A 13,801-nucleotide genomic window follows, 5' to 3' on the forward strand; every position below is an offset into this window, starting at 1 on the left:
GTTTTTATTTCAAACTGTTGGGTAGAGGAATGTAGATCAACCTGTCTTCTGTTTCTTTGATAGGGGCCTTAAGATCAATTTCTTGCTTTTCTATTTTCCTTTACCTCGAAATATCCAAAATCACTCCTTCCGTAAGTGATATGACCTCAAGATTGAAAACTATAATCCCGTGTACTTTCTCGACGCTGGTATTACATTTCTCGCTGTAGTAGCTGGTATTCTGATCCTCCAGGTTTCAACTCTGTTCCCTCCATAGGGCGATGTGACTTCTCCTGAAGGGAGTGCACCCTAGTTTGTGTGCCCTCTTCTGCATAATGCCCATCTGACTCGCTCCCACATGTTCTCCAGAGGACACTCCGCTGCTTTGGATATTTATTTTCCCTCTTACATGTGAATCACGGTTCTATCAAACTAAGTCTCTTACTTATGTTTGTAGAATGGATAATTTTATTCTCATTTTTTATTTCGGAGGCTGTGCTGAGAGATAGGGATCTAATCTGTGGTCTTGTTCTTGATGTTCTTTCCATAGTATCAAGTGATGACAATTGATGAAGATCAATTAATAGATGAATATGTTTACAAATGACCCAATACTCTATCCTTAGGCGTAATCACAATATTACAATATTGTAATCACAATATTTTTTCACAAGCAACTCAAATGATTCTTGTATTCTCACTTCCTTTTGAGACTAGGGCTTGCTTTTCCAATTCCTTCCCTATCCTACTGTCCTGAAATTCTGATGCTACGTGATTGGATCTTGGTTCTTACAATGTTTAAACCTATTTCTTACTCCCGTTATTGGGCACTCTTGCCTTGATTCTGCCTCTCTGCCTTCTCAAATTTCAGGTTTCAACTTAAATATTGTTATTTTTTTTTTCAAATAACCTTCTCTGATTACCTAATTTGTTAATATTTCTAATAGCAACTAACGGTTTTCCTCTTTAATGAGATGTTGTCCAATTTTTATGTATACATTTATTTGTATATTGATGACAGTATATACAGTGCTTGATATAAAAGATAATAAATATTTGTTAAAAAGCCAGATAGTTGGATATTATATATTTTTTCTCAATTTTTAACATGCACAAAAATGGAGGTCATTAAATCAGTATTTTAATGATTACTTCAATTATAATATAATTTTATATTAAAAAATTTAGAAAATATTTTTAATAACTCCTGTATTAACTGAAACTAATTTAACACTGGTACCTACGATTAGTTAAAATTAATAGCATATTAGACTTAGAATTAAAATAGTTTAGAATTTCCTCTTGATCATTGGAGGCAGACCAGTGTAGTTGAATTTCAATTTGATACAATTATTAGAATTGCTTACAAGAACCCTGGAAAGCTTAAAATAATACCCGACTTTTCTTTTATCATTTTAACTTGCATTAAATGGCTTTTAAAGGTGGTGTTTTTCATATGATTTTAGAAAATAAAATCTGATAAGAATTTTATAAAATGAAAGCAAATAAAATGGCTTATAATATTTATGATGTTCCAATTTTACAGAACCTTTACTTTTTTGATATTCTATATACATACATGTATCAAGGAACTGGTATGTCAATAAAAAGTGCAAATAGTGAATAATCAGACATTATTTAAGCTTTACTGTTACTACTGTTAAAAATTATTCCTTTAATTTATTAAGATTAATTTGACTTTGAGTGGTGAACACACAAAGAAATATACATATAATGTATTACTAAATCGTATGCTTGAAACCTACATAATATTATTAGCTAATGCCGCCCCAATAAATTTAATTAAAAAAAGAAAGATGTGGTTGCTAGCCTCACAGAGCTTACAGTCTGATGGTAGAACCAGATAATAAACAAATAAATAAATTTTAAAACCTATATGCAGGATTTATATATGCAATGGAATATTACTCAGCCATTAAAAAAAAATGAAATCCAACCATTTGCAATGACATGGATGGACCTAGAGGTTATTATGCTGAGTGAAATAAGTCAGAGAAAGATAAATACCATATGATTTCACTTATATGTGGAATCTAAGGAACAAAAAGAACAAACTAATTAAAAACAGACTCACAAATATGGAGGACAATCTGGGGATGGCCAGAGGGGAGGGGTTTTGGGGAGTGAGGAGAATGAGGTGAAGGATTAAAGAAGTACAAATTAATATTTGATAGACGATCACGGGGATGGGAAGCATGGCATGGCATAGGGGATGCAGTCAGCAGTAAGGTAATGGCTAGGTGGAGAGCCAGAGGAGAGAAAGAGCAATTAGGGGGATCATTTTATAAACTATATAAATGTCTAACCAATGTCCTGTATACATGAAACTAATATAATAAAATTTTAAAAAATCATATTCAGGATTAAGAAAACAAGCAAGGTACAGTGATGAAAAATAATAAGAATGTTATTTTGATAGGTAGTTAAGGAAGATATAGCAATCAGATTTAGTTCAAGAAACAAACTATTGTAGGTATTTAAGAAAAAAATTCAGTGAAGGCAAGAGGACACAGAAAATTGCTGAAAGGCCTCACATAGGGTGTGAGGTAACATGGTTTCTGGTGATTGACATGACCGACGCCATCTTAAGAAGCAAGTGGCACTCGGTGACAGCCAACTCCCTCGGGAAGGTCGGGCCCACATCACCTGAAAGAAATGTTTGACAGCGATAGGTAGGCCCATGAAGTTGTTCACTGCTTCGGAATAGAATGCTCTTATCAAGCCCGTGCTGCCTGGTTATAAACTACTCGTGTTCCTGGACGCTGTAATGTCAACTCCCCACCCACTTTTGGGTGCTGAGAATCTGCCATCTTGTGGCTGCCCATAATTTCCCTTAATAAACTCATTACTTCTGGGGGGGAAAAAAAATTTATTTATTCAAACCATCTATTACTTATTTAAAACATTACTTCTGCCTGTTATCTGTTTTAGGTATAAAATTGACTTCAACAATTTGTAAAGTTCTTTTAAATGCCTACAGTTTTACAAAGACTTGATATAACGTCGTATTTGTCCTTGGCCCAAAATACAGTTATTCTCCTAAAATTAACTTTTCATCACTAAGTTGATGATTTTTTTGTTATAGCTTTATTATTTTCATTGTGAAATACTAGTTTCACCTCATATTCCCAAATAGGCACCCCAAATGTCAAACCACATCATCTAAAATTGATTTCTTAGTTTATTATATTAAATTGATAAACAACATCTAGTGCCAAGAGTATAATTTTGGTTTCCTGTTTTTTAGAAGCCAGAGCCTCTCTTAGATTTGGGAACAGAACATTTTCTACAAAAATGGTACAATTGTATATATAGGAAAAAGCACTTTTTAGACTTTTTAAAATCAAAATTAATTTCTAAAGATATTATTGAAATCTAACATTTTTTGATGTTGGCTAAGTTGATTTTTCTTTTAGAATTTAAAATGTCATGAAAAATACTTCATAATAGTATAATATTTAGTACTTTGCAATCAAGCCGCTTAAAACTAACAATGTAAAAATAAGTAATTCTCAATTTTTATCCTTAACAAAATGCTTCATATTTTAATCATGTTATATAGTTTATAGAACATTTTGAACAATTGATCTTATTCAGTCCTTACAATACCACAGATTTGGTGGGTCTGGAGTTCTCATCCAAATTTGGTTAAAAAACTGAGAAACTGAGGTACAGAAAGAGTATCTTGTCCAGAATGAACCATGAATAAGTGACAGAACCAGGGTTGGGTTCTGCTACTTTTTCTACAGAGTATGCCTTCACTGTAAAGGTTAAGACTACAAATTACTTAGACATTTAGTTATGCATATGCCCAAATATATGGGATAAATACGTAATTCTTTTTCTGAAATAATATCACCACAATGTTCCTAATCTAAGCAGTACATTGCTGTAAAAAGTGCTTTCCCATCAAATAATTTTACTTCTCACAAACTCTTTTAGATTAGGGAATAAATTGTCCACATTGGGGAGATGAAGTTATATGCCCGAGCTTAATCAAGAGTAAATGGCGATGTCAGAATTAGAATTCAGGGCTCAGGATTAGCATTTAGAGCTAAAAGGCAAATTTCTCCTGTAGGGGGCCGGGTAGTAAAGATGTTAGCTCAACTCTCCATTGAAATCAGCCATAAGTAACATGTAAACAAGGGACTATGTTCCAGTGCTACTTTATTTGTGGCACTGAAATTTGACTTTCACATAATGTTAATGTGTCAGAAATAGTATTTTCCTTTTGATTTTTTTCAACTATTAAAAAAAAGGCACCATGTTCTAAAATGGATTTGACTCTCTGGCCAAGGTTTGCCAGCCTCTCTTCCCTGAAAATCAAATCGGCCACTCTCTCATGTGAGTTTAACTATATTTTATAGTACTCATATCACAGAATTTATAACATTTTATTACATTCACTGTCTTTAATCACAGTAACTAGCATAGTGCCTGGAAATTGAAAGGTATAGTAAATAAATGAATGAGTGAATGAGTACATGAACTATATCCATCCAATCAAAATTGCCCAAGACATGATTTTGTGCCTTCTCAACTGATAAATGTTCAACAGTTGAGTGGAGATCGTTGGCAAAATATTATCGGTTTTTCACTTAACATATTTAGTTGACAAATATGGTTCTTATGGGTATAGAGATATTCAAATAAACCAAGAGGAAAGGTATTTTGTATGTAGGTCATAGGCTGGTCTTAAGACATTTCTGTTGTTCTCGACTTTTCAGACAAATAGAGTTTTCTTTTTACAAAGTGTATAAATGGACATATCTGTGAACCTTTCTTAACGGAGGACTGTTTGCTGTGCGCCTGGCCTTTTAGCAATTACAAACGCTACATGCTGTTTCTTTGTATTTTCTGTGTTTAGCTAGAGAAACTGCAGGCTGAAAATACGTCGGAATGGCACAAGAGGGAAATACTTGAAACAGAAAAACAAGGATTGGAGCGAGAAAATAGAAGGCTAAAGGTCCAGGTGAAAGAAATGGAAGACCTCCTCAAGAGAAAAGACAGCTTCAGTGCAAACTCGCAAGGTCCTGATTTCAAGACATCACAAACTGAACTGCAGGAAAAGAACAAGGTACGGGGCCTCCTTGGAGGCAGATGTTCTTGCTGTGTATTCCCACCCTGAGGTCTAGGTGGATGCTGCCTGAATTTTTACACACCTCCAAATCTTTCCTTTTGCACTGATAGCTTGCTCTTTCTTATTGTAATATAAAATAACGTTCATGCATGTGAAATGGATTATGACAAAATTTATATAATGTTAGAATATGACAGTTCTTACAGTTTCAAGCCTTTCCAGAAGAAACAACAACAAAAAAATGAAATTAGGAATGGACCTGTTTGGTTTTGGTTTCCTGTTATAGCTTCATCTCTGTTTTCTGAGCGATCGATCTCATTTTCAATAAGTATATTTCTCCATTAGTTTGAGTAACTATACAATCACATTTTTTGGTAGCTATGGTAAGTAGTGAATCTGTGAAAACGTATAAATTTAGCTGAAGTTCACTCTTTTCTGGTTCCTTTTTAATTAGCTTCTGAAAATTATTTTTGAGTCATATAAATGCGTCATGGTGCTAATCGGTTTTAATAGGCTATGACATAAATGTTAAAACTAGAATTAAATTCAGAATCTGACTCTAGGAAATTTTGGTTGTTTTGGATTTTTTTTTTATCTTAAAGCCAATATACACAGTTACTGCTATACATGGGCTTTTTCTGATAAGTAGTTTTTATGTTTTTTTTGATATTCTCTTAGTGAAAGTTGTGATTTATTTGCTTAGTGTCAATATTCTGCAAAACACATACATCTTGTTTCTGTTTCTTTCTTTAAAGTATCTATGGCATCTTAATGCACAATTATATTTTTTCACTCAATGCCTTTAGCAGTGAGTAAAAGATGAGTCTAATGAGTTCATATTTTTGAGTTATTTAAGTAGTTTATACTCATACGAACTCTAAAAGCTAAATGGCCAGAAAAATTGAATTCTATATCATTTTCCTTTTTTTGTGTGTGTGTGATTCTAGAGATTTATTGCAAATACAAGATTAAAATGCTTTAGTGTTTCATGACTTGGCAATGCAAATATCTAAAGCTAAATGTTCTAGTCAGTGATCATAATTTCCTTTGTACAGATTCATAAACCATAGTGGTGTATTTGGTTCTAACACATACACAACTGATAAATACATAGGTAATTATTTTTGCAGATTTTCACTTGTGAAGGTCCAGAATTATTTCAATTATGGAACAAGTTTTGATCATCAAAATATGTTTCCCTTTGATTCACTTGAACAGAACGAGCACTTATTTACAATCTGCTCTGTATCCGTCACTGCCCCAGGTGACGCTATGTGAAGGTTAGTGAGTCATTATCTCGCCCGGCACATGCTGAGAGTCAATATAGGAAGATATACATGTAAATTATTGTCAGTAATACGTGGCGATGCTTGGGAAGAATAAAGTGGAATGGGAACACAGATTAAGAGTAATTTATTCTATTTCATTTTTATGCCTTCCTAGTTATTTCATAATGTTATAATCATGAAGCATGTCAGTGAGGAAGGCTGAGGGTGGCCTATCAGGAGCTGGCACAGGTGCCAGTTGGCATGTCCTGTCAATAGGGTGCTGAGGTCAGGCCTGGGCTGTTTGGGACCAGTGTAGTTCTTCAGCCTGTAACTAGACAGAACTTGGAAACTAGGTCTGACCGTATCCGTGGGTGTGCTCATCAGTCAGAAGATTATTCCTAAGCATTTATCTTTTTTTATGGCGGAGAGAAGGTGTTAGTGATTTTTCCCTCCCTCTTCATTAAGAATTCAGACTCATTACATGAACCAAAATAATTACTTATGGAGTAGCTGCAGGTCAAAATCCCGTGCCTCAGAGATCCCCACAAAAGATCAAAGCATCACGATTCAGACACCCCGTTGCCAAGTGAATCGCCGCACGTGCGAACGTGCCGAAGTCCAGGGAACAGCGCAGCTGCGGTGACACAAAGCCCAGTCGTAGCTTTAACAATGAACAGAAACTGACCTGCGTGTGCATAAATTATGTGTATAGGTATCGTAGGAATAACCTGTGTACGAGAAGCACCGTGGGAACGCCACCCACCACCAGCCTCGCGGTGATGGAGATGCCTCCCCGCTTCGCTTCGTGTTTACATCTCGTCACCTTTAAATCGTGTTTGGGGCAGATGCAGACCTACCTGCTGCTCACAGAAATTTCCATAGCAATGCCTTTGTTAATTTCTTGAATCTTAAGAATCTCATTGTTCAATGCGATTTTGGTGAATCCCTACTTATAGAGGAGGGAAGGACTTTCGCATAATAGTCTTTTTTTTTTTTTGGCTTTAGTCTTATAGGGAATACAATTTGAAACAAGAATGCCTTTCAGTGTTAAATCGCACTAGAAATTGAAGGCAAAGATTCACTTTTTAAAGTGAAAAGTTATTGGAAAAAGTGCTCAGTATTCTACTGGGTAAAACCCCGTAAACTAGACAACATGGCTCTCACGAAATGCTTCGGAAGCTTTTTTTCTTAAATCATTCTGGCAACTGAACCCCCTTCTTCAGGTCACACAATGGGTCATTTTCAGGAAGTTATTGTGACAGAGTAGTAATTGATGTGTCTCAGGAAAATGATGAATTGATCCAAAAGTGGAATGGCCTTCAAACCCAATTCCTAATGAATTCACTTTACTGTCAGTAAATGACATTATATTTCATTTGTTTAGAACTTTGTATTCAAACATAATTTATTTCCATTCAGTTGTTTAGGAGGCAAACCTATGGTTTTCTTAAGTTTTCGCCACTCGTGAGTTTTCTTCCAAATCCTATTTTACTCATAAAATTATTAAACAATATAAGAATAAACAATAATTATGTCTATTCCTTTACTGTTATAAAATAGCAATGATTTAAATATATCATAATATAATTTGATGTAATTAGGGCCATTTCATGTTTTTCTTTGACTGTTCTTACATGCCTTTGCTATGAGGTACACTACAAATTTTAATTTTCAATATAGTTATTAGTCAAAATTTTTGTTAGTATAGAGACCTTTAGACACATGGAAAATTAAACACTTTTGTATGTGAAATATGTTATATTTCACATACAAAAAATATAGTTTATGAAAATGAAAATTATTTTTAAGAATGTCGTTTGTAGCAAAACACTAGATGTCTGTTGGAATTGATAATTTAATTACTTAATGAAACTTAGAAACACATCCATGATTTTGTATATGTTTTATCAAAAGTGAATGAGATTGCTTGGGTTGAGCAGAAGGATGTTCTTTTGCCCTCAAATTTCTAAAGTTAGCAAAGATACTACTCTTAAATGTCATTTATTAAAGTTGTAAGGAAACTGTCTACTTAAAGTTACCCACTGATAGAAATAAATCATAGGCTGCAAAATAGGGTGGTATTTAATATATGATTGCTCTCACCCACCCTCAGATACCCACAAGCATGCCTGTGTGTGCATACACACACACTTGCAGTGAATTAACATTTATTAATTTAATTCTAAACTAAGAGTTTTATTTTTCTTCCTGTTTTCTTATTCTCTACTGAAGCAAAGTTACACAAATAAGATTTTGTATATATAAAGAATTATTTCCAGGACTAAATTATTGCTGGGTGGGGTTTCACTTTCTCTTACTAAAATATCAAATGCTGTCATGTCTTGTTAAATTAAAATTATGAATATTAATTATCAGTCCCTCCTACAGTGTTTGGCACACCTTCACAAATGTGTCAGATGAATAAATTCACGTACTTATGCTTCCATTTTCATTATTTAAATTTCATTGTATGTTTTGATTTATCTTTAATTTTGATATTCTCCATTTTATTATATTACGAGGCAATTGCAGAGGGTAACAAAGTCTATAAGGTTATTGATGGCTTATATTATCCTTTAAAATCTCCTTCCTATGTGTCAGATAAATCATACTTTATCCCACAGCCAATTAAAATAAAGATGCAAATTTTGACACTTTATTTCACTTCTACCGAATTTGGACTTTTTGAAATTATAATATAAATTGTCATTCAGCTATGAAATTATATTATTTTGTATTTGATATGACTAACATGCTGCTTATAATTCTCTATATTATTATAAAATGATTGGCAGTTCACATAGTGTTATCAGTTGATTTATATTAGCTTGATTTAAAGCAGTGATAAAAAATAATATTTAGCTTCTTATTGAAAATGAAAAAAGTTATGGTTATAATATTTCTTTAAAATTCAAATTCAAATTAAAAATACTTCTATAAGATTAGTGAAAAACTCAGCTAACTTTAATAGGTCTGAGACAGTCACTGTCTTTTCCTTCTTTCTTTTTCTTTTTCTTAAAGTGAAATCACATTACATAAAATTAATCATTTTAGAGTGAATAACCTAGCAGCATTTAGCATACTCATGATGTTGTAAAATCACCACCTCAGCTGATTCCAAAACATTGTCACCTTCCCCAGAGGAAATCCAGTGAGCATGACACGGTAGCTCATCATTCCCTAAGAAACTCCCTAAGCCCCAGTACCCCCGAATTACCCATTCTGGATATTTCATATTGATGGAACCATAAAAAATGTAACCTTTTGTACCCAGCTTCTTTAACTTAACAACTTTTTCAAGGTTCATGGACATCGTAGTATGCGTCAGTACTTCACTCCTTTTTTTGGTTGTATAGTATTTGATCGTACGGATGTACCACAATTTGGTCACCATCATGCACTGATGGACATTGGTTGTTTCTATATGTTGGCCCTTTTGAACATTGCTGTTATGAACATGCATGTACATGTATTTATCAGAGTACCTATTTTCAATTAGATAGATAGATAGATAGATAGATAGATAGATAGATAGATAGATTAGATAGATAGAAAGAAAGAATTTCTGGGTCATATGGTAGTTCTCTATTTAACTTTTGGAGGGACCAACAAATTCTATTTCACAGTGGCTAAACCATTATATCCCTAATACAGCGTATGAGAGTTCCTATTTCTCCATATCCTCCGAAACACTTGTTCTTTTTTTGATTTTGTGTCTTTTCAAAATTATATCTATTCTAGTAGTTGTGAATTGATATCTTATTATGATTTTGATTTGCATATCCTTCATAACTAATGATGTCAAAACTTTTTATGTGCTGTTGGGCACTTTGTATATCTTCTTTGGAGAAATATCTATTTGAGCCCTTTGCTTATTTTTAAAAGGGTTGTTTGCATTTGTTGTTGAGTTGTAAGAGTTCTTTATATATTCTGGGTACTAAACCCTCATAAGATATGTGATTTGCAAACATTTTCTACCATTCTTTAGGTTGTCTTTTCACTTAATAACATCTTCTGATGCACCCAGTGTTGTATTCATTTGTCTATTCTTTCTTTTGTGGTTTGTGATTTTAAGGTTTCATTTCTAAGAGTTTATTGCTAAATCCAAGGTTATGAAGATTTATCCCTACATTTTTCTCTAAGACTTTTTAAATTTTATCTGTTATATTTAGATTATGGATCCATTCTGTGCTAAGTTTTGTATATGGTGTAAGGGTCCAACTTCATTATTTAACATCTGGATATCCAGTTGCCCAGTACCATTTATCGAAGAGACTATTTTCCTCCTTTTGAATGGTCTTGGCACCTTTATTGAAAATCAGTTGTTCATAGCTGCATGGGTTTATTTCTGGACTATCAATTCTATTCCATTTGTCTACATGTTTACCATTAGGCCAATACCACATTGTTTTGATTAGTTCCTTTATAGTAAGTTTTGAAATCAGGAAACGTGAGTCTTCCAACTTTGTTCTTCTTTTTCAATATAATTTTGGATATTCAGGGCTAATTTAAATTCCACATGAATTTGAGGTTTAAATAAAGACCCTAAATTGTGTTCATGAGCACAATAATATTTCTTTGGAATTTATTTATTTTCACTAAAATAGCTATTGGCTCCTACAATAGTTTAGTGTCCTTTTTGCACTTGCTGGATTTATTTCGTTTTAATTCACACAGTTAAATTTAAAATGGTTGTTGACATAATTGAGACGTTTTCATTTCCTATTTTTCTGCTACTGGCCATCGCTTTCTGTTTCCCTATCATTTTATTATGCTTACAATAATGGAGTTTAAATCTCCACAGCATTTGGCAGCCTTTCGAATTCTCTGTAAATTCTAGCAAAACAGGAGAGGAAGCACCAATACATCAGTAACTAACAAGAATCATCTCTTTGCTTTTAACCAACTTTGATTTAATTTTCTATTACGTAGTTTCATTTTTTTTTTTTTCTTTTGTGAGGGTGGTTCTATTTTAGTACAAATGAATAGAAAATCTATCAAGGAAGAATAATTACGAATCACATTCTTATTTCACATTTAGCTTCTTTTCTATTATTCTGAAATCAATTTAACTCCATGCATCTTCTGTGAAATTTACATGGTGAAGAGAAGAAATTTAAAAATAGATATGCTTATCTCCTAGAGCAGTGTTTCTTAAAGTTAGATCATGGTTCTATCTGTACCCGAAAATAAAAATTCTGAATTAGTAGGCATGTAACTTGGGAACTAGGAACATACATATGTTTTTAAAAACAAGTAGCCAGGTGATATTTATGTGCACTTAAAATTTGGAAAACCACAAGTCAACACCACATTATAAATACCTTATAACACCCTTTAGGACAACCATAAATGACATTAGGTTGTTTCTGACTTGGCATTATCGAAGCGTGCATGTGTAACTTTCGGGAGGGCATTGATTAGGATAAATATCTCCTGTTAATTGTAATTTGATATTAATTATTTTAAGGATGTTTTTTACACTTCACAGTTAATTTAAATAAATATCACGAATGAAATTTATTTCCCAATTGCTGCACTAATGCTTGAAAACCCGGTGCTCTCTGTGCTGGCGGCAGATTGGTGGCACATTAGCAGCATGTCCTTGACATTATGGGGAAAGGCAATGACACGTGAGAGGTCTGCCAGGCCAAGGCGAGGTGGGCGTGGGGCAGTGGTAACATACGGAGAAATAATTAGCCGGCTGGGTCTGTATGACAGGAATAATTTTACCTTAATCCGGTTAAAACTAATTATGCTACCTTAAGCCAGATAGAATTAATTCAGTTTTTCTCAAAGAAACTGTTTATTTGGGACACTTTGGGCAGATGTAGCTGGAGTGTTTTTTACCCATATAAATATTTCATAATTAGTATTATGTCCTTTGGCTCTAGGTACTATTTAGGAAAAGAGAAAGAAAATTCAGATTTACTAATTTTTAAAAATCAAATGTGTCCTTCTCTCCAGGTAATGATCTGATCTTTAGTGTTTTCTGATTTTTGTATTTGAATGTCACTGTTTATTAGACTAACTCGTCCTGTTTAAAGAATGCTTCTCTCATACTTCTTATTAGATTTGTCTTATTTGCCGTTTGTTTGTTAGCATGTAGTACATTTAAAGAAAAAAATCTATTTCAGTCAGTTTTTAGTTTTAATAGTTGTAAAGGAAGTATAAATGAAGAATTGTTTTTAAAACGATGTAAAAGGATTTTTACTTTTTTCTGTGACGTTGGCAGTATGAGTCTGCAATCCATCTCATTATTTATTTCACATGTTTTGTAACATACCATGCACAGAGAACAAAAGAATATTAAGACATAAGTTTATGAAAGGTGCAAGTTATCTCATCTATTAAAGGTATAAGGAAATTCATTTACAGTCAGGTAGCATTTACTCTTTCATTGGTCTGTTGACTTACGCAACAAACACTAAATGCTGAGTTTGGTTGTAGATATCAAAAAAATAGGTAAGTAGCAGAAAGGTATATAACACGAGAAACAGATTATTTGGAAGGACTGGGGGAGCAGACTACACTGGCTGTGTAGGAACGACTCCTGGTAGACTACCATGGGATGAGCCTAACTAAAGTCTGGGTTCCCTCTGAGAAGGTGTCAGGAAGATGCGAGGGTGGCTGGACGCCCCTGTTCCATCCACGGCCTTCACGACCACTTCACGACTTAGCTCCAAGCTGGTGACGAGGAAGTCCCCCACAGGACTGGGCCCGCTGACTCTATAACTCCTTATTTTCTCTCTTCCCACTAAAGTCAGCTCCAAACCCAGCTCCAAACCCTGGCCTTGCCTGAGCGCATCTTTTTTCCAGGGTCTAAATCTTATCTGGAGCTCTAGATATTCAGGAAAATGTACATGTCTGGCGTTCCAACAGGGAAGACTAGAAGGAATCCGTAGTAAAATATCGAGACGACCAGTCTACTGTACGTGGATGGACGTATAAGGCTGGCAAGACGCACGACGCAACAGCTGTTCTCATGAAGCCTGGAGTCCAAACACATCATTGACAAAGAGTCTATAGTGCCTCTGTTAAATGCTGCAGATTAGTAGATTTATGTCATTGCTTCCTCCTGGGAAATGAAGGTTCACCTGAGACCAGAAAGATGAAAGGAAATCATTACCTGGAAAAGAGTGATCTAAGAGAATTATATACCAAGTAAGAGCAAGTAAAGTTTGTACCTCTTTTGGGTAAGCAAGTTCCTTGAGAACCACACGTTTTCTTTTCTTTGAGATAGTTTGCAGTGTCTCAGGCGTCGGGGGAGAGCAGTGGCTTTGGGGCAGAGATACCTGGAAGAGAGCGGCGGTTCTGAGACTCTACAGTCTGTCTGCTACCGCACGAGCCCCGGGGCTGGTGGTAGAATTTCAAGGGAGGATTTGATGACTGCTGGTGAGACTAGGGAGAAGATGTGCACAGCCAAAGTTCACGTGCTGTGGAAATGGTAGGG

At 34.4% G+C, this 13,801-nt stretch overlaps 1 protein-coding gene across 1 annotated transcript in view; it reads left to right on the plus strand.

The window, feature by feature from the left end:
* CCDC102B (coiled-coil domain containing 102B) overlaps positions 1-13,801 on the plus strand; it is a 171,012-nt gene that overhangs the window by 54,071 nt on the left and 103,140 nt on the right. The window contains exon 4 of the mRNA XM_025048125.1: positions 4,868-5,077. Coding sequence (XP_024903893.1) covers positions 4,868-5,077 — 210 coding nt within the window. The remainder of the gene's footprint in view (positions 1-4,867; positions 5,078-13,801) is intronic.

This window comes from Pteropus alecto, unplaced genomic scaffold, assembly GCF_000325575.1.
Source record: "Pteropus alecto unplaced genomic scaffold, ASM32557v1 scaffold14, whole genome shotgun sequence".
Lineage (NCBI taxonomy): Eukaryota > Metazoa > Chordata > Mammalia > Chiroptera > Pteropodidae > Pteropus > Pteropus alecto.